Genomic DNA, 25,526 nt, shown 5'->3' on the forward strand with positions numbered 1-25,526 from the left:
CTCCGATCTTAGATCTCGAGTATTATTGGGTGCTTGAGGATGTTGCTTTTTGTTTTTCTATTTTTACAGCTTAAGAGTCTATTGATGAGTTTGGTTCAAGCTTTAGTATATGTTATAATGACATGACCAACAATATAATTGAGTTATGTAATGTGGATAATAGGGTTTCCATGAAGCCTGAAGTTGACAAGGAGAACTTTACTTTTGTTTATGAATGCTTTTTCAAAGAGCTCAATGTATCCTTTTGAGTGTAGGATGTTATTAGTTATAAATGTCACTCTTAGTTAATTGCACCCGAATAGTTGGACCTTTCTTAAATCATTCCAAAGGAGAGGAAAAACCTCAACACTAGAGCTCGTCGATGCTTATTATATAGAATGAAGCATGCTTTTGTCTTATCATCAAGTAGAGTCACGCTGAGTAAGAAACTCATGATTGGTGACATCCAACTAGTTTTACCAAGGTTAACCTACAAAATGTCTTAGTGGTCCTAGATGGGAGAGATTATGGTCTCTTGAATGAGGGTTCAATGATGCCCTGTTTTCTTTATACTAACCAACTTAGACAAACTTTTAGCTCTATCATTTTACTCTTGAGGTACATGTAAAATATTGAATTCTTTGAACTTAACTATGTGAACTTTGGTTATGTGGAAATAATTTTGAAGTATAAGCTCTCTTGTTTGGTAATCTCCATTAATCTAGCATGTGGCCAACTGAGTCGCTTAGGCATCACAACTTCTTTACTCCTATTTCTAGTGCTAATTGAAGTCACGTGATTAAAGCTTCGTACTCTATTTGATTATTCAAGGTGTTGAAGGCAAATTGAAGTTTTATATATGCTTGGGAATTGTGATGGATTTTGGGGTGGTGTCATGGAATGTTTCAATTGTGATGCATTCGAATATCGTATTCAACATTTTGAAGTAGCTTATTTACTATGACATGTATTTGTTGAATATGTAAAGAATGTGCATGCAATTTCACATAAAGAAAATTTTATTAATGAGTCCATGTCAAATTTGGTGCATTTAGGAAATGCAACAAGTAACATGTATATATTTTGTTTCTGCTATGGTTAATTTGTGTGCCAAAATTGTTCCTAATTATGCATTTATTTTTGGGTAGAAGTTGCTCATTCTAACTTAGTGTAGATATAATTACATGTAGTGATTACAATGTATGATAGAAGAAACCATCTTATCAACACTAATTCAGTACAAATAATAATTTAAAGCACTTACTAAAACGTGGTGCGCCTATTGTGCATCTCCAACATTCAGATTTTAAAGAGAAAAGGAAGGTTTTACATGGAGTAAATCAAGCTTAACCATTTGGATCATATATGGATTTGATACTAATTGAAACCACTCCATATCTCTAACCCCACATGTAAATGAGTGTGTCACCTCAATGAAATCCATAATCAGGTGTAGATTATTCAACTACGTATTGGATCCCTTATGAGAAGACAACACGGATTGGGAGTGGGGGTGGGGGTGGGGGGTGAGTGATATGCAATTACTTATACCGGTGCAACACATATTCTAGGTGATGAAGATGCATACAAGTTCCTATGCGAATGTACCAAGAAAAAAATGAAAATTCACTCAAAGGACATGTTTAGGTCATACAACCTCCATTTGACTATATTTAGGGTAAAACTATCTAGTTAGAACCTAATTGTTCCAAGTGCATGTATTCATACTAGTGCAACACACATTTTGGAAGATGATGATGTATACAAGTTCCTAGGTGAATATACCAAGAGAAAAATGGACATCTACTCAAATGAGATGTTTTTATGATTGACCACATATATGTTTATACATGGAACATCCTAAACATAATTTAGACTTAAATCCCTAAAATAAATACGAGGGAAGTGTGCTCATACCCATGCTTGTCGCAATATCAAGTATTAACTAATGTATCAACATAACTATAATTTCATAATAGGAAATAATTGTAAAAGATGTCAATGATAAAATTACTCACCATTAACAATGGGGTATAACTAGTGAACTACTTTATTTGTAGAAAGCTACCATCCACAAACTACTCATATATATGGGTTAATGTGACTGCTCCCTAACTATTCATCGTGTAACCTAGGATCATTAAAGAGTCTCAAGTACAAAACAATAAATGACATGGCACTCTTGTTTGAAAAAATAGTGCATCCCATGAGATGTAAAAATATGCATTGACAATAAATTATTATATTTAGTGTGAATAACATTCCTTATATACATTGCAAAACCAACTAAGTAGCATGTCCACCATAGCAGTGCTTAGGTTTTTTTTAGGCATTGCATTGCTTTACTCCAAGTAGCTCTATCAGAACTTGTGTTGCAATAGTCACATCCAAAGTGACATACATGTTAAATTGTCCCAAATTGTTGCATTATTGGGATGTGAAGTCGTGATGACACATAATCTAATGTGATGATTATTTGAACAACCACTGTATGGAAGTTGTTGGTCTCTAGTGCTACCTTTTCACAAACATTGGTAATAACATCTTTCTAAAATGTCATAATTGGGATCGTAAAGGGGTAAAAATCCAAAATTCTTAACTACAACCTTAATATGATTGCATGATACCCCCAAACATATTCAGTTTTAATCCACGAGACACCAAATTCAACTTGATTTTATTAAATAATAGATGATTCACTCATAAGTAGACATTTGAATATTCTACCAAAAAGTCATCATAATGCCAAGTTCTGTTTACTTAACAAGTTTGCTAGTGTGATGCAAAAGATTTACTCTTAAGATAATATGATTAGACTCATGTCACTGATACTAAATCTATTCATGGTTTGATAAATTGCAAGAACTTCAAGTAATTTAAGACACATGTTTAAAGTTTTGGATGCAAGACAGAAATATCTAACAAGTCTTAAAATATGCTAGGTGTAGCAAGCTCTCAAGAACATCCAAAAGCGTGTCAAGACTAATACGACCAAGCCATCACCAGTAGAAGATATTTAAATGTTATATTTTCATACACATAGAAGATTATCTCATTCCATAGGTGAATCCTCATTGTTTCCATAAAAGATTATAACATTCGCACAACCTTAAAGTATTGTATACTCATTTTAATATGGTCAATACACTATTAGTAGTTACACAAATAAAAGTCTGTCCTTCATCGAGAAAAAGTGTGCAACAAAAAAAATGTCAACATAAATATTAACAAACTCTAAAAAGGTTTTGACACAAGTGACAAAGTAGAATTAGTTGATCATAAAGAACTTTTTGTGCCTTCTATAGATAAATATAGCATCATACAAATTTCTTTAATACTATTGTAATTTTCTAGATGTAATATGTAATGAAAGTTATTTTAAATATTTCACATGCAACAATTATTAAAATAAAACATTAAATTTCTTTAAACGTTTCTGTAATTTCCTATTTTTCTTCTTAATCTTTTGTTATCTTTTATTCTTTTATATATAGGTGAATCTTTATGGTCTTTTTCTCGAGGTTAGCTGGATTTAATGTAGCTTATGGATATTTGATTTGCAAATTTTTTATGAAACTTTGAATATGTATTTTTATTCCATTCTATTTTCTTAAACCTTCTTAAAAAAATTGATCTATTTTGTTAATGCATGTCAACCTTTTTTCTATATCGAAGTGCTGAGAATCTAACAATTCTTTTTACCATGGATTGCATGGTCATTACTGTTAGGAAGTTTAATCTTGATTCTCATTCCTATTTATTTGTAAAAATAAATTAAACTTGTTAACTTGTGATTGAAATAAGCTGCAAAATATAATAGAGAAAGGAGAGATAAAATTGAGTTAAAATAGAGAAATACGAATTTTATCTGAAATAAATTAATTCCTAATCCTAACGTTTTTTCTAATTGAATTAAATTAAATTAACTTTCTTTCATTCTTTTGTTTTTGCACCCTAAATTAGAAACCCGAAAAGCATATAATATTTCATTTTTTTTTTCTAATTTTTAACCTTTCTTTTGTCTAGGCTAATAAACTGCAAGCCATATTTTTTATTTTCTCTGAAAAATAATTTTAATAAATTGGAGCCACCTTCAAATAGTCGAAAACGATATCCAATCTCTTATTTTTTAATAATTATTTGCAACAACGGGCTATACTTGGCTAGCCCCATCTCCTTTTACATTTCAATCAATTCAATAACTTATAACTTTTATCTATTTTTATTTTCTAAATGTCTTTTCTCATTTCTTTCTGTTGCACCTTTTTCTTTTATATTCTCTGAACATCAAAACTGACAATATAATAAATCTTAAATATAACTTATATATTTATGATAGATTTTGACTATAACAAAACTCACATATTAAATAATATTCATTTTATGAAAATATTTAAAGGTAGCAGTGAACATAAATTAAATATACTAATATTATCTCTATATTTGCGAAGGTTATATAACTCCCTTAGTTTAAAAAATATATTTTTTGCTTTGTTTTCACATCCTTCCTTCTTCGCAATCATATTCTAAATGGAACCATGTTTCTGAATGGATAGATATGATGAGGGCTTTTTAAGTTTTAATATAATTTTCACATCTTAGAGTCACACATGCGTTTTTCTTTTTCATGTGTATAAAAATTGGGTTTGGGTGTTTTCTTTGACTTTTGGCTAAATTTGATGAATTTATGATAGAAACTTAGAAACCCAGTAAGTAATTCCCAATTGCCACTAATTGACTCGTGCGGTGAAAAGATCCCATCAGGTGGATCTGCGAAGCGAGAGAGGCTTCGTTTAACCATCCAACGGCTCCAAATCGGAGAAAGCGAAAACGTCTCCACATCGGAGAAAACGAAAACGTCTCCAATTCATGACTTCGTCGTGAGTGAGTGTAACCGTCGTTACAATTGAAGTGAAACTCGCGACCCAAACCCTCATGCGTGCTTAGCTAGTTACTCGCCCACCCAGATCTGTTGCGACCACATCCAGATTTGTTATTGGCGGCGATGGAGGGCAACTCCGGTGGCGGCGGCGGCGGCGGGAACGACGTCGAATTGCTGTGCAAAACACTGCAGGTCGAACACAAGCTGTTCTACTTCGATCTGAAAGAGAACCCTCGCGGCCGTTACCTTAAGATTTCCGAGAAGACTTCCGCCACTAGGTCGACCATCATCGTGCCTTTCTCCGGCATTTCCTGGTTCCTCGATCTCTTCAATTACTACGTTAATTCCGAAGATCAAGACCTCTTCAGCAAGGAATTGCAGCTCGACACCAAGGTAATCCAACCCAACCTCTTTACTTGACTCTTTTCCTTGCTTCTCCCTAACATTTTTTTTTTTTTTTTGTTTAGGTTTTCTACTTCGACATTGGTGAGAACCGGAGGGGGCGTTTCTTGAAGGTACTCAATTCCCTTTCTTTTATGCTCGAATTGAAATGGAAAAATGTTCGACATATACCTTTTTTTTGGGGTGAAGAAAGAGAGGGAAACCGTGTGTAGAAAGTGAGGATAACTGAAGAGAGAAAAGACGTGACGGAAAATAAAAAAAGAGGTGGAAAGGAAAAATGAGGTGGAATTGAGATGAAGTAGAAGTTGAGTAGTGTGTGATAACAATAACTATATTCTAATCGCTTGCCTTGGCTTCGATGGCTACTAGTTAAGCTTTTGAGCGAATTGTATTGCATTTTTTAACCTAATTATTTGCTGCTTTTTGATATTTGTGGCTGTGGTATTTTTGGTAAAAGATGGATAATAGTGGTGGTCTCAAAATGATGGTTTCTTCTTGGAATGGTTTACTTCTATTGTCGAAAATTAGAATAGGGCTGTGTGTGTATATATGTCTGAATTTAAGATAATTTTTAATATTTGTTTGTTGGTTTATATACTCTGGATGTTTATGTGGGGAAGCTTTTTCTTATTGTCATGGAATGAAGGGAAAAATATCTAGGGATATATGTGTTTTCGTGAGACACAAGGAAATTTAATTATTATAGTGAAGCTGTTAATTAACATATACAAAAGAGGCAGAAAATGAGGAAGAGGAAGGGTGGAGAGCCATAACAGGGTGGGACTTGGGGCATTAATAACCTTAGGATTTTGAACGAGGATTTATTATCATAAAGTAGAAAACGGAAACAAATTTTAATTTGGTTTGTGTGATAAAGTTTGGGTATCTTGTTAGGCATTCCTATTTTGGTTGCTTGAAATGTATAACGTTGCTGCTGTAAGCCCTAGGAATTTCAGAGCCTTCTTGGATATAATAAATAGAGAGAACTATTTGTGCTTTGTGGACATTTAGTTGAACTATCATGGTAGCAGTGGAAACAAAATTCTTGCATGCCAAGATCTTGGTTTTATATGGCTTGGACTCTGTAAGTAAAGCCTTGATTACAATGAGAAAGAGAGAACTCATTACAGGGAAGATTTTGTAGAAATCATGCCATTGGGAATTTCTGATCTGTCATAGGCGTCAACTTTTGAATCATAGTTAGATGTGTGGTTAATAGCTTTTGGTTTGTCTTGCTTCTTTGGGAGTTTTTTATGAAAAAAATGCTAAAATCCATTATCAAGTTTGGCCTTCTTTTAAAGACACTCCCATAACCTCCAACTCACGCTACTTATACTATACTTATACAATTTTTTAATCAGGAACTTGTGTTTTCAACACATCAGGCTTTTATTGCCTTCCTCCCGCACATCCTCTAAAGCCTTTTCCTCTTTTAATTTCTATATAGAATGTGAAACATAGGTATTGAGTTTGAATACTCATAACCTTGAGAAGTATTATTACATGGAGGGATATATATTGTTGATACACTATTTTGGGTTTGGTACATTTTTATATTAAAATATGTAGTATTATGAATTAAAATTAACTTAAAATATTAAATAGGGCATAATTTGCATGAGAGTTTTGAGTTTCAACACACTTAAATGAAATCTTAAATTAGAAAATAAAAAACAAATATGCTGTTAGAGACAGATATGAAAAGAAGGCACCGCCAACTGTATATTGATATTATAAAATACTGTCAATATGTAATGGATGATTAATCTCCTCAAAAGCCCAATGGGGGGAGTGAACTGGGTTTTGCTGTGAATAAATCAAGAAATTCTGCCCGTGTTTGGGTTGGGTTGGATTATTTTTGTGGAAATAATATTTTTTTCCCAATGCTCTTGTAGGATCCTGGCAAAATAATTTTTTTCTTTTCCCTCCAAAATAAGCTAAATCAAACATGCGCATGCTCCTTTATGCCCAGTGCATTATGTCTTCAATCTTATTATCTGAGTAAAATCTGCCATTATTTATGGGTTGCCCATTTTTATTCTCAGGGCATGTTTGGATTAGTTACGAAAATTGAATTATTTCAATAATTGATTATATGTATAATTATAAACAGCATAAATTTGCTATGATTGTAAGTTATTTTATTTGGATGCCAGGCAATATAAAATCAGCTTCATAAGAAAAAAAGGTATGTATGAAGCTGTAAAGGAGAAAGGATGTTGAAAAATAAATATAGGACATAAATTTTATGATTCGTAAAATCAGCTTATTTTCAGGAAAAGAATTTCCTACTAATTTCAGTGGCTGTCCCCAACAAGCAGATGAAATTACAAAAAGTTCCTAAAAATGTTGAAATTTTAAAAATGCATCTTTCCGAAATAGGTTCTTATTCTTATTGCCAAATCGGTGTTCATATTTCAGACTTGTCCTTGTGTAGCCGAGTGCTTACAATGTCAATATGAGGGTGGGAAGGTTGTTGAAGACCAGAAAATTTATATTGGAAGCTTTTAGATTTTCGTATTGTTGGGTGTTATTTGTTTCTACACGTAGAATTGCAAAATGAGAAAACATGTATGGATTTTTGGTGTAACAGCTTTTATTATTCACCCCAAACAATTAAACAAAATCAAAGTTTAGAGTATGCATAACCGAGGAACATAGGAAGAACACTAAACCAATCTGACTACGAGACAGTAGCTATGCTGTCAACTACTATATTCTGCAATCTCTTTATCTTTTTTATTGGTCCCTGTTAATAGTTTGCATTTGAATTTGCCAAAAGTATCTCCTTAATCCTTTGTTTGGAAGAGAGGAGATAAATAAAATGGTGTGGGTCCCACAACTTTTTATTTCTACCTCAAATGGGTGGAAAGTAGTAATTACCTCTAAAAATCATAATCCATTTCTAATCCCTAATAATTTATAATTGATTACCTTCTAATCTTTTTATTATTTTTCCTATTTTTCTCTTTTATAATTCTTTTCTTTTTCTCTTATACTAAACATCATTATTTCCAGTCTAATTCTCATTGAAGTTTACTGTATTTCTCTCTTTCCTATTTCTTGCCTATTTTCCTTCGTACCAAACACAGCTAAAAAGAAATCTGCACAAACTTCTGCAAACAAATCTTACAATTGGTGCTTTATATCAACCAGAAAATGTTTTAATGAAGCAACATGAAGTCCCTCAAAACCTGTTACCCTGTTTTTCATCAGTTTGGGCCTCCATATTTACATTATTTCGGAACTTCTATCTTATGCTGAATATTTATCCATATGCATATTTATTTCAAGATTCTGATTCTTATTTATTATTTTGAAGGTGTCTGAAGCTTCTGTCAGCAGAAACCGTAGCACTATAATTGTTCCTGCTGGAAGCTCTAGGGATGAAGGATGGGCAGCATTCAGGAACATTTTGGCTGAGATCAATGAAGCCTCAAGGCTTTTCATTCTACCCAATCAGGTGTCCTTTAGAAATCATACATTTTTCCTGTCTTAGACACAACAATAGTCGAAGCTATTTTTTATTTTTTTTATTTGTTTCATCTTATTTGTTTGTTTGCATTCCACTATAGCAAAATTCTGAATCCTCAGAGCGTCTTGTCGGACTTTCGGATGATGTTGGTGCTGGCTTCATATCTGGTCATAGTAGTCAACCTGCCACTTCTTCTGAGTTGAATGTGGACAGGTCTGTTGATTTACCTCCCCAGGATGAAATTGGTAACTTGGGGGTCTCGAAAGTGATCAGGGCTGATCAAAAAAGATTCTTCTTTGATCTTGGAAGCAATAATAGGGGTCATTTCTTAAGAATATCTGAGGTGTGTGTCATTATCTTTTTTGTCTTTTTCCTTTGTTTTATATACCGCGGGAAGAGGAATTTCTGCTGTAAATTCTTGTTAATTATTGCAGGTCGCCGGTTCTGATCGATCCTCCATCATTCTTCCCCTGTCAGGGCTCAAGCAGTTTCATGAGATTGTTGGTCACTTTGTGGAAATCACAAAGGACCGAATTGAGGGAATGACAGTTGCTAATGTTCGCACAGTTGATCCCCCTCAAAGATGAATGCTAACTTGGGGTATTCTGCGACAATAATTAGTCCCTCTGCCAAGGTTTCAATTGGATAAGAATGGGTGTTGTCTGAGTCTGATTTGTGCTATTTTATTTTATTTTCCCTTAGCCTCCTCTTTCTCATATTGTTCTTCCATTAATGCTTTTGAAATAATGCAAACTCTGGTTGGTCAGCAGAATAATTTGAATTGCTTGGCAAGGTTAATATATGAATAGGAATAACGGAAGAAAAAAGGATCAGAAACTTGTACTTGTTTGGATAGTTTGGCACCCAAGCTACAATCTGTAATAATGTTTGATTGTTTATTTTGCCTTCCTTGCGCAGATTTCACATGGATTTAAGTTCTCATGCATGATGAGGTTTTTCAACCACGCATGCCTATCATATATAGGTTGGTGATTTAGCTATCTTTTGTAGGGTTCGGTTTCATCTAGCATGAACTTTGCTTTCATAGTGATATCTGTTTTATCTGTTTCGTCTTTCTTGAACATACCCCTTGGATGGAGAGATGGAGGGAATGCACTTGGGAGTTAAAGCAGCTATAGTTGCATGAAAGAATTTAAGATTATCAATGCATTTACGTTATCCTGATTGGGAAAATGTGGATATCGGTATGAATTAAAATTATGAGAACATTGCTATCAACAAAAAAAATAACGTTTTTTTTCCATTACTTTCTATTTACCCTTTATTCGGATTTGGATAATGTTTGTATAGTTTTGTGTCACCGTTTCTCGATCAATGTCGTTTTCACAAATTTTACAGTAACATATAACAAACATTTTTTTCTTGATACATACCATAATAGTACCCATTTTAAAGATTATATTCTTTATCTTTCTACAATGGAGATCCTTATATTTTACCTTTTTCCAAACGAATTAGTCAACTATAATTTATTTTTTGAATAGTCTTTTTGTAATACATTATGAGTATTATATACATTATACATAATTAGTATTATTATTTATCATTTTTATTATTATTCTTCCTACATGCATACATACAGTTAAATGGACTTCAATTTGATAGTTGGTTCTTAAAATTTTGAATTATACATCATTTTATTTCTTTTTGTTTAATTTATTTTAAATTGATTTATTTAGTTTATTTAATTTTACTTCTAGTTACACACTAGTTCTATATATTTATTTAATTTAATTAAATTTAACCTCTAGTTATACATTAATTCTATTTATTTGATTAATTTAATTCATTTTCTGTTACGTATTAGTCCTGTCTATTTATTTTATATACTTTTATCTCCAATGATGAATAGATCCTATTTTATTTTATTTTATTTAATTTATCTTTGATTACTTATTGGTCTTATTTATTCATTTTATTTATCTTCAGTTCTGCATCTTATTATATTTGTTTATAATATTCTAATCCATATATAATTATTTGTTTAAATTTCTTGTTTAAATTCTTATTTTATTGTATCATTATTTTATAATTCGAAAAATATAAAAATAAAGTAAAAGTAAGCATGATTTTATTCAATGAGCTTAGATAAAAGAAAATTACCTATATGTTTTCTTGATATTTTATATTCTTTGTGTATGGTGTATATATTATTGGTCAAGAATGACATAACTTGATAGTCATCACATTTTATGATATTTGAAAATGTTCAAGAGTATGTTAGTTAAGAAAGATTAAGTTTGCTTTTAATGTGTTGAGATCAAACTAATGTCAAAGTTTTTGTATTTGAAAAGTCACAGTTTAGTACACTGCGAAATAAGAGGATGAGACCATGGTGGGTTTAAGAAAGTTTTACCAAGTAGGTGAATATCTGTAAAGTTTAGAAGATCGTCTTGGACTAGGATATTCATAAACCAAACTTGGTACTATCGGACACCTGCTTGACATCGTCAAAGTTAGGCAGTGAGTACAAATTTCTTTTATAGGATGATAAATGGCTAATATTATCAAGAAAGAAATAAATATGATTGTAATATTTTAATGAGAAATACTCAATTACTTAATCACTTCCCAAAGTAACTTTTGATGTTCATAGTGGATTATTAGAAGTGGAATATGGATTCATATGTGTGATAAAATAAGATTGAGTCTTGTAGTTGTAAATAAAATTCTAGGCCCTTAATGTTTGTATTGTTTGTTGAGTTTATTAAGATTAATATTTAAGGCTTTCAAAGACCTCATTCCTTTCATATTTTTCTTTCATATGTACCTGTTGCATGAGTAGAATAGGAACCTACTCAGTAAGAATTGTTTGGGAAATTGTTGGATCTTCTGAAGATTGATTCATGGATAATTTATATTAATACCCCTAAGAGATATTAAATATATTGATGATCTTCTATTTTAATGTAGAACTTTTAATATTGTACAAAATATAAATTTTTGTAATATTTTATGAGCAATTACAAAAATGTAAAATATTAACATATGTATGGATGTGAAGTTATATTATTATTATTATTTCTCTCCAGAAAAATATTATTGTATAAAAAAAATATTTCATTTATATAATAGTTAGGGCATTACAAATAATTCTATGATCATATTGGTAGAAGTTGTCATGTTTATAGGTAAAAACCTAACAAAGGTGTCACGAGACACCACTATTTTTGATAGGAACAATGGCATTTCATTGTATAGACACATGGCTCATGTGAGGAAGATTGCGTAGGAAACTTGGAGCTAAATATATTTGTTATGCAATTATAAATAATATAATTCAAAACACCCACTCATTGTGTGTATGTATGTGTGTGTATAATTGATTATGCTTTAAAAAAAATTGGTATATGTTTAGATTGTGCATGGATGAGAAAAAAACATGACATGTATGAATTTTTGGACCCTTAACTCTTTACCTGAGGGACAATAAAAAAACATAAATATAAATGTACATCACCAACAACTTGGTCAAATGGGAAAACAAATTATTTCACTTTATATATTCATAGGTGTACCACACCTAGCCGGTTCCGCCATCTTATCATACCAACACATATCACCCTTGACCGACAACTCATATCGGACAAGACTGGGGGACTGGTGTACCACACCTAGCCAAACTCAACCAAATAAGTAAACAATGCATATACCAAGGCAGCCAAGTACTCAGCCTAGGCCGAGTCAGCCTAACTTGTACCAGTTCTAACCTAAACATCTAGAGGAACAACCTGCACCTCATATAACCAACATAAGCCGTCAAGGTAAGTAGACAGCCTAGACCGGTTACTCCAACAGACCCGGTAAGATTAAAGCCCAGGCCGACCACTCCAATAAACTTAGTGAAAATAGAAGCCCCTGCGTTCAATAGGTCTAAGGGACTTGGGTTAGGGCCCAGGCCCACTCACAGCCCAAGCTAGAGCCCAAGTCAAAGCCTGACCCATGAGGTAGTCAAACATCATTAATGCTCTATAAATACGCGTGGACCCCAGTAATTAAACGTACGCATTCATTAATCACTGATTTGACCTTCTGAGAGCTTTGACTTACTTGAGCTTCAGAGACTCTTCTGCAGGTAACCCCTCCTGGATTCAAGCTGACATGTACCAACCGGGAAGAGACCAACTGAGGAGATAACGGACTACATGGTAAGGTGACGCCTGTGCTTGACTCATCTTATTTGTTCTTTGCAGGAACAATTGGCGCCCACCGTGGGGCACGAGACGAACACTTTTAGTACCCATTTTTCTCTGAAGATGGTTTCCACCCGTAGCAAAGTTGGAGTGAACAAGCAGGTGGATGCTGGTCCCTCAGGACCTGCTGGCATCACCCCTGATCTGGCCGCCATCCTAGACAACCAAGCGAAGATGCAGCAAGAACTCGCAGATCTGAAGAAACGCAGCGCTACGAGATGGAGGCGCTACGACAAGAGAACTCTCGCTTGAGGCGAAAGATCGAAGCTGATCCCAACCTGAAGGGGAAAGCCAAGGAAACCTCTGAAGCTGCAAGGTCTCTGGCCTTCCAACCCACGGAGGAAGAAAGCGAATACAATCCCACTCCTCACACCTTCATCACCACTCAACAAACACCCATTCCCTCTACCCATCCCCCTCACTTCCCATCTACTCAACCGGGGCTCACCGCACCCCCAACCCCTGCCGCTACCCTCCCTACCACCCAGATCCCGTACAACATACCCACCACCCTACACACCACACATGTTCCACTATACAACTCACAATACCTTCCAACAACCCACATCCCCCCTCACAACCTTACCTCCACCTTCCCCGCTATGATCAACCATCCCATCCCACCCCACCTGCTCCCTCCCCACCAGCCCAGACGCCGTCACCCCTTCACTGACTTTATTGCCAACACCCCTCTTCCTGCCCAGTGGGAACCTTTCACCCTGGACCATTATACTGGCGAAACCGACCCTGACGAGCACCTTAAAGTCTACATCATCCATGTCGCCCTGTACACGTCCCAAGATGCAGTCTTTTGCAAAGCCTTCCCCACCACCCTCAAGGGTGCTGCCCTGGAATGGTTCACAACCCTTCCGCCTTACTCCATTGACAGTTTCGACGTCCTTTCTCACATGTTCTCCACCCATTTCGCTGGCAGCTGCCGACACCAAACTACCACCATCTCCCTCCTGGGCATCAGACAAGAACAAGGTGAACCACTCAGAGCGTTCATAGATCGCTTCAGTAAGGCAGCTCTTCGTACCCTACACCTTAATCAGGAGATGATCCTCCAGTGCATGGCACTTACCCTACAACCCGGCCCCTTCGCCAACAACATCTACCTCCATCCACCTGCCTCCATGCACGAGCTCAAATTACGTGCCGCTGATTATGTCTGCATGGAGGAAATGCAAACCCTCCACACCAAATTCTGCAACGACTATGCAGCCACCACCGCCAACCCTACCCCACAACCTAACCCACGTCTTGATACCCGCCCACGCGAGCCCCGCCAACCTCGCTTCACCAGATACGCCCATCTTACCGTAGCCCGCTCCCGCATCCTCGACGAGGCCCTACAAGCTGACCTAATCCCTCCACCACGTAAGACAACCACACCTCCCAACGCTGATATGACCAAATACTGCCGTTACCACCACAACCATGGCCACACTACAGAAGAATGCAAAGCACTCCAGGATAAAATAGAAGAACTGTTCCGTGCTGGCCACTTTCGCCGCTTCATCCGTAGAGATGACCACTCCTCCTCCTCTCGATCCCGCCACCCCCTCCATTCTATCACAGACGTCCTCCACATGACTCCCGTCACGACAGACGCCCCGCAAAACCCACCAGCTAGGAACCCGAGCCGGCCCGTACCGACATCACCCCTGCCGACCCTCCCCTACGTGGCACCATTAACACCATCTCTGGTGGCTTCGCTAGTGGAGGATCCACTTCTTCTGCCAGAAAAAGACACCTCCGCCATATCCAATCCATCAACCATATCACCCATTCCCACCACGGACGCCGTATGCCTCCTATCATCTTCACAGATGACGACTTTCACGGCCTCGACCATCAATAAGATGACCTCATTGATCAAGGCAGCTTCGTTGATATCCTCTACTGGGCCACCTACCAAAATCTTCAACTTCCTGACACCGCCATGGTCCCATATGACGAGCCAATCTATGGCTTTTCCGGTGAACAAGTATCCACCCGTTGCTACATCGACCTCCACACCGTCTTTCGGGAGGGGACCCAAACTAAAACTATCCCAATCCAGTTCCTTATCGTCGACACGCCAACATCCTACAATATCCTCCTGGGTCGTCCTTCCCTCAATACCCTTGGCGCCGTCGTTTCCACCCGTCACTTGGACATGAAGTTCCCTTCCCTGTCCGGCGACATCCTTACCATCCACTACGACCAACGCTTGGCATGCGAATGCTACATGGCCAGCCTACGACCACAACTCCCAATCCAACAAACCAACCACATCGAACGACCCCGTGGCTCCAGCATAGCCTTATCCGGCGAAGATCTAGACCCCAGAGTAGGCCGGGATGTTTGTCTTGAACCAGTTGAGGAAATCTCCCCTTTAGAGCTTCCCAATGGTCACTCTATTAACCTAAGCACCGGTTTAAACTCTGACGAGCGTTCTACCATCACACCCATCCTCATCAACAACACCGATCTTTTTGCCTGGTCAGCCGCAGACCTCCCTGGAGTGGACCCTCAAGTGGCATCCCACAAACTATCCATATATAAAGAAGCCCGCTACGTATCCCAGAAAAAATGCAAGCTTGGCGAAGAACGTCGGCAAGCAGCTAAGGTTGAAGCCGACAAGTAACTAAGCGCATGATTCATAGAAGAAGCTCAGTACATCACTTGGCTTTCTAACGTTGTATTGATGAAGAAAGCCAATGGCAAATGGCGGATGTGTGTAGATTACACGGACCTAAACAAGGCTTGCCCTCGTGTGTCTTACCCCTTACCCAACATCGATCGACTCATTGACGGCGCGGCAGGAAACAAGGTGCTTAGTTTTTTGGATGCATATTCCGGATACAACCAAATTCCTATGGCCTCATCAGACATGCACAAAATCGCCTTCATCACGGACGATGCCAACTACTTCTATAGAGTCATGCCCTTTGGTCTCAAAAACGCCGGAGCAACTTACCAACGGCTGATGGACAAGGTTTTCAGCCACCTAATGGGACACTATGTCGAAGTATACGTCGACGACATGGTTGTCAAGTCTCCAAGTCATCGCTAACATGCCGAGGACCTGTCAGCAGTCTTCTCTGCACTATGCCAATACAACCTTCGCCTCAACCCTGACAAGTGTGTATTCGACGTTGACCGGGATAAATTCCTTGGTTTTATGTTAACCCAACGCGACATAGAAGCCAATCCTGAAAAATGCAAGACCATCATCGAAATGCACAGCCCCACTACTATTAAAGAGGTCCAACGTCTCATTGGCTGTCTCACAACCATTTCCCGCTTCCTACCCAAACTAGCCGAACAAACCCAACCCATAGTCTAACTCTTAAAGAAATCCACCCGGTTCACGTGGACTGATGATAGTGAACAAATTTTCCAAAAATTGAAAACAACCCCAACCTCCCCACCTATCCTCCACAAGCCGGACACCCATAAACCCCTACTTGTATACATCACAGCCACCGACTACACCGTCAGCGTCGCACTTGTCCATGAAATAGAAGGCACGCAACATCTTGTATATTTTGTGAGCAGAACGCTGCAGGATCCTGAAACCAGATATGAGATGGTAGAAAAGTTGGCCCTATCTTTGGTCCACGCGGCACGCCGCCTACGCCCATATTTCCAAAACCACACCATAACCGTTAAAACTGACTACCCAATCCAAAAGATATTACAAAAACCAGATCTAGTCGGACGCATGTCATCATGGGCCGTCGAGCTGTCAGAATTCAACATCCGCTATGAACCCCATGGCCCCATCAAAGCCCAGTGTCTCTTAGACTTTGTCAACGACCTACAGCACACACCCACAGAGGACCAGTGGACGCTTCATGTAGATGGTTCCTCAAATCCAAGAGGTGCCGGCGCTAACATTATCTTAGAAGGCCCCAACGACATCCTCATTGAAAAATCCCTTCACTTTGCCTTCAAAACGTCAAATAACCAAGCCGAGTACGAAGCCATCCTCGCCGGCCTTTCCCTGGCCCGTGAAGTAGGCGTCAAGAAATTAACGTGCAAAACCGACTCCAAGCTCAGTGTAGGCCATCTAAATGACGAGTTCCAGATCAAAGACCCCATCCTTCTACAGTATTACCATCTGGTCCATGCAGTCATTCAATCCGCCTTCGAACAAGTCCGCATCGAACACATCCTAAGGACCGACAACATCAGGGCCGATATCCTCTCCAAATTGGCCAGCACCAAGTTAAAAAACCGTCACCGATCCTTATTACAGTAAACACTATCTACGACTTTCATCACACACACTTGTTAAAATTTAACCCACGCCCCAGCTGACAACGTCACCCCCTCCCAAAGCCAAAACTGGACCACCCCCTATATCATGTACCTCAAAATCGGTAACCCCCCTCTAGATGCGGACAAAACTTGGCTGGCTAAGGCCGCTAGGTACACCATCATGATAGGCGATGACCTCTACAAACGTGGGTATGGCCAACCCCTTTTTAAGTGTGTCACGGCAGAACAAGCACAATATATTATTAAAGAGCTACACGAAGGTATTTGTGGTTATCATTCTGGCGCACGCACCATGGCTACCAGAGTTCTTAGAGCTGGATATTTCTGGCCAACTATAGAAGCCGACTGCCAGGATTATGTTAGAAAGTGCAAACCATGTCAGAAACATGGCAACCTTATTCACCAGAAACAAGAACAGCTACACCACATACTACCCCCATGGCCATTCGCTAAGTGGGGAATGGACATTCTCGGCCCCTTTTCACTCGGCAGGGGTAAGTAAAATTCCTAATTGTAGCCATCGATTACTTCACTAAATGGATAGAAGCCAAGCCGCTAACTACCATCACGACCCAGCAAGTTCAACAATTTGTGTGGAAGGACATTATATGCAGATATGGATTTCCACATACCATCATCACAGATAATGGCCGACAATTTATTGACAAAGAGCTAGCCAAGTTCTACACTGGCCTAGGCATCAAGCACATCACAAGTTCTGTAGAACATCCACAAACCAATGGACAAGCAGAGGCGGCAAATAAAGTTATCCTCGTGGAGCTACGCAAGAGATTAGATACCGCCAAAGGCCGATGGCCCGAAGAATTAGTAGAAGTACTATGGGCTTACAGGTGCATCCCTCAATCATCAACAAACGAATCCCCATTTAGCCTAGTCTACGGCGCAGACGCCATGATACCAGTTGAAATTGGCGAACCATCCCTACACCGAGAACTATACGACCCAACCCACAACCACCAAAATATGGCCACTCATCTTGACCGCTTAACCGAACTCAGAGAAAAAGCCGAAATACACAATCTAGCTGTCAAACGAAGAGCTGCCAGAAAGTATAACGCAAACCTATGTCCACGATCATTCGCAATCAGGGACTTAGTATGGAGAATGGCCAACAGTGCAAGAAAGAAGGATGGAAAATTCTCTGCCAACTGGGATGGCCCATACCGCATACGTGAAGACGCGGGAGGATGAGCTTATCGCATTGAACACTTATCTGGGGAAGAAATACCCAACACCTGGAATGTGTCCCACCTCAAATTCTATTTCAGTTAAATATATACTGTACTGAGCCGAATACTTGTAACCTTGGGTGTACTCTTTTTCCTCACCTGGTCTTTTTTCCCTAAGGAGGGTTTTGGCCGGGGAGGTTTTAACGAGGCACCCATATTCAATAAAAAAAAGAAGGGTTCTCAACTATACGGCTTTTCCACGTGTTTTCTCTCATGTTTGTTTAAGTTCCCACCCTTACCCCAAGTAAGCGGCCTAGGTCGAACACCCTTATCTTATGCTTAATTTGTTTAAGTTCCCCACCCTTACCCCAAGTAAGCGGCTTGGGTCGAACACCCTTATGTTATGCTTAATTTCTTTAAGTTCCCCACCCTTACGCCAAGTAAGCGACCTGGGTCGAACACCCTTATGTTATGCTTAATTTGTTTAAGTTCCCCACCCTTACCCCAAGTGAGCGGCCTACGTCGAACACCCTTATCTTATGCTTAATTTGTTTAAGTTCCCCACCCTTACCACAAGTAAGCGGCATGGGTCAAACACCCTTATCTTATGCTTAATTTGTTTAAGTTCCCCACCCTTACCCCAAGTAAGCGGCCTGGGTCGAACACCCTTATCTTATGCTCAATTTGTTTAAGTTCCCCACCCTTACCCCAAGTAAGCAGCCTGGGTCAAACACCCTTATCTTATGCTTAATTTGTTTAAGTTCCCCACCCTTACCCCAAGTAAGCGGCCTGGGTCGAACACCCTTATCTTATGCTTAATTTGTTTAAGTTCCCCACCCTTACCCCAAGTAAGCGGCCTGGGTCGAACACCCTTATCTTATGCTTAATTCGTTTAAGTTCCCCACCCTTACCCCAAGTAAGCGGCCTGAGTTGAAAACCCTTAACATACAATCCATCGCGACACACATACACCACATATTATCAAAACTCGACATACACAATAACATATAGAATATTAATCACATTAAACATAAACGTAAAGTATACCAACGTAACATAATGTACCATTTATTACAGATATAGGCTCAAATATTTTCAAATCAATAAAGTTAAGGTCCTATGCTGCCGCGTCAGGTGCCACCTCTCTAGCATCAACCGCCTCATTAACCGCTTCAGCCGCCTTCTCCTCCACCCTCACTTCCACTTCCTCACCAGCACTGCCTTCGTCTTCATTCACAAGCCTCCCGTCAATAACATCTTTGTTGACATCAAAGTTCACGTCCGTAACATCCACCTCCCTATGAAAAAACGCCGCTTGGCGTAGTCCTTTCTCAAAACCGTTAATGTGTTCTTGTATGATGCTATTCTTCAGATCATCAAGCTTACCAACAGCTCCGTCATACTTCTCCTTCAAATCGTCATAATCTTCCTCCAATTCCCCTATCCTCTTGTTTAATTTTTCCTCAGAATCCAAACAGCGGATCCTCCATGTCGCCAACCTCTTTCTCTCTACATCCCAACTCTCCTTCGCCTTCTCCAGCGCAGCCTTTTCCTCCTCTAGCTTGTCTACCTTCCCTTGCAACTCCTCCACCTTTTCCCGGCCCCCTTCCTTCACTTCCCTCTTGTATAGAGACCCCACACGGCGGCTCAATATTAAAGCCTTGCTTCCAAACTCGACCATCGACCTCACAATATGGTCTGCATCCATGTCGTCAATAGAATTTACAATGGTATCTGTGAGGGTAATTGAAATATCCTTCCTCACAGATATTTCCGGCAATTCGATCAAACCAAATTCTGGTCCTTTCTCCCCATTGGTTGACCCTGCTCCACTAGCCGACCCCGTTCCGAGCAAGGCCGCCCTCACTTTCTTCACGTCTTTTCCCTTCCCGGGACGAGGCGGCAACTCAGCCTTCCTCTTCGTCCCGCCGTGCACATGCACCTCCACCACAGACTCCTGCAAGTTGGGAATGTTAGTCTTCCCAACTGCCTTGGCCTTAGCGGCCATCTCCTTCCTCAGCGATTGGAAAAGCGCCAAGTTTTTCTTTCCAGATTACGCCATGTGCCCTACAATAATACATTACAACTCGGATCAAAACAACTTAGAATTATCAACACAGTTTAAATAATAAACAGATACCTTCAATATCTATTATCGGATGCACCAAAATATAAACTTTAACTAGGCCCTTAGTGGGCAACTTATCAACAAACTTCAACAAGATCTCCACCACCTCCTTATCACCCGCCGATAACTGATCCATCCCCATATCCTTATACCGAGAAGGGTTGCCCGTCCAACTAAAAAGGAATTTTGTACTCCCATCTGCGTTCAAAAAATTAGCTTTGCCTCCTTTTTTAACGATAACCTTGAAGTGCCCGTCCTTGAAATGCTTGAAAGACTGGGAAAATGCATCCAGTCTGCTGATACTGGGACTACTTATCAAAGATAGCCAAGTGGTCGACCGGCGGTGTCTGGTGTCGTAGAAGTACAAAAAAGTGTAAGGAGAGGGCTCAAAGTATAACGATTGGCACAAGATGCGGAAAGCTTGCAAATAGGCCCAACTATTCGGATGTAGCTGCGTAGGTGCCACATTCAGTGCGCGCAATACGCCCATAGTGAAACCGTCTAACGGTAACCGCACATGAAGTTGAGAAAAATGGCACATATACATGTAGAAAAATTTCTCTGTAGCACCCTCCTGCCCATGACATACTCGGTCGATAGCACTAACTCTCTCCAGGGAAACGATGTCCGCACTGACGCCCTTGGAGATGACAGGTGTGCAGTTTAACCAGGAGTTCAGTAGACGAGACCACCGGAACAAAGATGATTGGTTGCAGACGTCGGCAGCCGCCCACCCATAGCCGCCTTTAGCCGGCCAGTTACTTTTTGCCAATTCTTCAGGGGGATCTTCTCGAACCTTCCTCACCATCTCCATTGGAATCCCACTTGTCATGCCCCCAGAACTTGTACCCTCTTCGTCAAATTGTCTACCCCTACTTCTCTCCGACTTTGTACTCTCACTACTACTAGATGTAGATAACGATATACTATCGCTACTAGACATACCTGTTTTCGTGTTTACGGGGAGATGTGGGCTGAATTTGGGAACTAGTCGGACAATATGATGCACACAAGACCTCTGAATTCAAAACTCTCACAAATGAACCAAGTAACCCCTCACTCGTTTTGAAACCTATATTTATAGTCCAGGATCCCAAACGACGAAAACCCCTTCTCGCGAAAACAATACCCCATACCAATCGACACCATCATTGCGAAAGACATAACTTTTAAAAACGACGGCGCCAGAACTTCTTGATTTGACCCCTGACACCCCTTCACATACCTGCAGATGAATACCACTTTCTTAGCCTTAACACTGTTCATCACACTTAAAGGCTAGGGGACTAGTGTACCACACCTAGCCGGTTCCGCCATCTTATCATACCAACACATATCACCCTTGACCGACAACTCATATCAGACAAGGCTGGGGGACTGGTGTACCACACCTAGCCAAACTCAACCAAATAAGTAAACAATGCATATACCAAGGTAGCCAAGTACTCAGCCTAGGCCGAGTCAGCCTAACTTGTACCAGTTCTAACCTAAACATCTAGAGGAACAACCTGCACCTCATATAACCAACATAAGCCATCAAGGTAAGTAGACGGCCTAGACCGGTTACTCCAGCAGACCCGGTAAGATTAAAGCCCAGGCCGACCACTCTAATAGGTCTTAAGGACCTGGGTTAGGGCCCAAGCCCACTCACAGCCCAAGCTAGAGCCCAAGTCAAAGCCTGGCTCATGAGGTAGTCAGACATCATTAATGCTCTATAAATACGCATGGACCCCAGTAATTAAAGGTACGCATTCATTAATCACTGATTTGACCTTCTGAGAGCTTTGACTTACTTGAGCTTCGGAGACTCTTCTGTAGGTAACCCCTCCTGAGTTCAAGCTGACATGTACCAATCGGGAAGAGACCAACTGAGGAGATAACGGACTACATGGTAGGTGACGCTTGTGCTTGATTCATCTTATTTGTTCTCTGTAGGAACAATAAGTATAATTTTATTTAATAACTGATTGTCAATTGTTTAAATATTTTGTAGTAACTATTTTTCAGTATAGATGTCAATGATAACTATTAGTTCTTTCATTGCAGGATCATACTATTGTATGGTTTTGCTATTTGAAAAAGCCTTTGCCTGCTTTATTACAATATTCTTACATAATATGAATCTACTTAACCAATACTTTTATGTTTTTGTTGACTATTTCGAATATAACATATTGAATGATATACCATGTGTAAGGTTACAAAAGTCATATTGGTGTAGCTAAAAGTATTTTAGTCCAATTGTTTGTTCACTTTTATATGTTAATCAATTAATTTGATTGTTTTCATTTTAAGTTGCAGTGTAAAACAAACTAAAATATATGTGTGTGACTACTACGTAATAGAATGGGCAACAATTGTGTGAGTTGAAATTGATAGAGGTTAGGTTTAAGTAATGTTTTATAAGTAACCACGAATATGCTGGGTCGAGAACTTACCACTAGACCAAAAATTGCAACTATAGTCAAGGACCAAAATCAGATCGTGACTCGTTCCACTTAATCTCTATCACGAGACAATTGATCCACCCTACAACAATCTCCCCTTCAACCATTTTCCCACAAGTAATCAAACTCTTCAATTATGACTCAGGTCACTTGTCCTATGCCACAATATAATTGTGCAACTCGCAACAATCTACTCCTGAACAATTATCCCACTATGAATTGGACTTATGACTGGGCTCTCATACCAATTGTTGAATCATCTATTGCATGAAAAAAAATAATCTAATGCCTAACATATTTTGATCACTCATCCAGAAAAGTCATTTCAAATATGGTTCTCAAATGATTAAATCTCTCTTCAATAAGAGGTTTTGTAAAATTGTCAACCAATTGATTTTTTGTGGCTACACATTGTACATCATCAATACATACCTTTTTGGGCATGATATCTTATGAAAATGGTGTTTGATTTCAATATGTTTAGCCCTAGAATGCAGTATATGATTTCTAGATAAAATAGAAATGCTACTCTCATAGACGTTATAGTCTTTCAATTGAATCTCTATTCATTGAGTTTTGTTTTAAATTTTTGAGAAATCCTTGATCATTATGACTTTGTTGTCATTTTAGTAAGTAATTATCCATTGGACGAGGTCTTTTAACCATCTACTAAAATATTAAATAGACCAATGGACTCTCTAGTCAATGAGATAACTTAAACATTGTAAGATGCATGGATACCTTGGATTGTGTAAATAACTTGTTATTAAATATATATTGTTTTTTTTAAATAACATTATTTTAAGAAATAAAGGTAAAATATATTTTTCTACATTTTATTCTATGAAATGACCTAGTAATTAGAAATCATATTAAAAATAAAAACAATAGTATATAAAAAAAATTTAAATATAAGTTATCTTTCAATATTTTTTTTAAATGATCAAGTAACTAAAAATTATAAAAGGATAAAATCAAGAATGAAAAAAATAGTATAGAAATATATATTTTCATTTTTAGGGCAAATTAATTTAAATATAAAAAATAATAATAAAGGAGTAATATAACTTCTATGCCCATGTCTTAACAAAATAAATAAAAAGAAAAATAAAAATTTCTAACATATTATCTTTTAGGACACTTGTCAACAAAATAAACACGAGTAAAATAAAATAAACATGAGTAAAATAAATTAAATATAAATTAAAAAGAAAATTAACAATGTGAAACACTAGAAACTTTTAATTTAGTAGAATAATGAAAATGTCGAGTTAAGTTAAATTAAAATTTTTAGAATGAGTATAATTACCAAATAATTTATATTGTTCATTTAGTAAGAGTACGTGGGTAACATATGAGATGTATTGGGATCAACTCCTACTAGCAATATGTTTGTTTTATATATTTTCTAAAACTAAAATGGAATAAAAATTAATTAATTTGGGCTTGTTTCTTTGGGCTCGGAGAAGAGCAGGTATGTGTTTTATGGCTGCTACTTCCTGCACTCCATTTATTTCTTCCTACACCTCCCTAGTTTCAAAAATATCCCTTTTTCCCTTGAGTAAAATTCCCATTCTTCCCCTAAGTAAAACGTAAAAATTGAACCCTAATTTTGCAATCCATCTTTTACTTTGTGCATCCCTACTCTCCTCATGTCTTCTCCCTCTACACCTCCATTCCTTCTATTACTACCATTGGTCTTTTACACCTCCATTACTTATTTTTGAAATGAAGGCATGCTTCCCTCCACTCTTCTACCCATAGTAGTTACTACACCTCCATTGGTTTTCTTTTGGTGCATCGCTGAACTCATACACCCCTTACCCTATTTTTGTCTTGTTGCACGACAATGTTTGGAGAAGGTGGACCATTGTCTCGTTGCTATTGTTGCATCTTTTTGTTGTTGGACCTCCTTCATTGAGATTCTCCATTACACTTCGTTTTTTGTCAAGGTAAATTTTGTATGATTTTGTAGAAGGTGGGGTGAGGATGTTAGGGTAAATTTTTTTGATTTTCTGTGTTGTAAGTTGAATGCAATAGAGAGGGAGACCTAGTGGGGTTTTTTAACAGCTTCTAGACTGAGCAATATGAAATGTTATTCCGGGAAACAAATTTCAAATTACTTATTTCGAGAAAAGCTTACTATGTTGTCGAACACTCTATCTGGAAATGCATTCTGGAATGCCATTTACTGTATACACCTCTCTTCCGAAATAGGGAATGAATGAATTTATGATATGATAATGCAAAATGGTTTGAAATAATCTCAATTGAACATGGGAACTGAAATCATACGAAACAACAAACTAGAACGTAAGATCCCAAATCATAAACCCTAATTAATGGAATTAACGAACGAATGTGCCAATGAGAAATTAGATGTAATGACTCATGAATTACATATGGAAATGGATCAGAAACATCGTGTATGATATCATAATGGAATTACAAACACGAAACAAACACAAGAAAACAAAACTCGAAACAAAAAACTTCATAATCTTCACTTCATTTCTAGATTTAGAAACAATAAACTT

The 25,526-nt window shown here is 38.1% G+C and overlaps 1 protein-coding gene across 1 annotated transcript; it reads left to right on the forward strand.

The window, feature by feature from the left end:
- Positions 1-4,640: 4,640 nt before the first annotated feature.
- LOC114178457 (purin-rich alpha 1) lies at positions 4,641-9,643 on the forward strand. The gene is made up of 5 exons (XM_028064376.2): positions 4,641-5,254; positions 5,329-5,376; positions 8,586-8,726; positions 8,839-9,081; positions 9,173-9,643. Exons 1-5 carry the CDS (start codon positions 4,985-4,987, stop codon positions 9,323-9,325), a joined length of 855 nt encoding a protein of 284 aa, XP_027920177.1. The 5' UTR covers positions 4,641-4,984; the 3' UTR covers positions 9,326-9,643.
- The last annotated feature ends 15,883 nt before the right edge of the window (positions 9,644-25,526 follow it).

Source organism: Vigna unguiculata, chromosome 3 (genome assembly GCF_037176805.1).
Source record: "Vigna unguiculata cultivar grain cowpea cultivar isolate G323 ecotype 2 chromosome 3, ASM3717680v1, whole genome shotgun sequence".
NCBI lineage: Eukaryota > Viridiplantae > Streptophyta > Magnoliopsida > Fabales > Fabaceae > Vigna > Vigna unguiculata.

What these genes read in the sequence shown, in the direction of transcription:
- LOC114178457 (XM_028064376.2), top strand. Translation starts at nt 4,985, where the DNA reads ATGGAGGGCAACTCCGGTGGCGGCGGCGGCGGCGGGAACGACGTCGAA. An exon ending in GGAGGGGGCGTTTCTTGAAG is followed by an intron (nt 5,377 to 8,585) that starts GTACTCAATTCC and finishes ATTATTTTGAAG; the next exon opens with GTGTCTGAAGCTTCTGTCAG. An exon ending in TTTTCATTCTACCCAATCAG is followed by an intron (nt 8,727 to 8,838) that starts GTGTCCTTTAGA and finishes ATTCCACTATAG; the next exon opens with CAAAATTCTGAATCCTCAGA.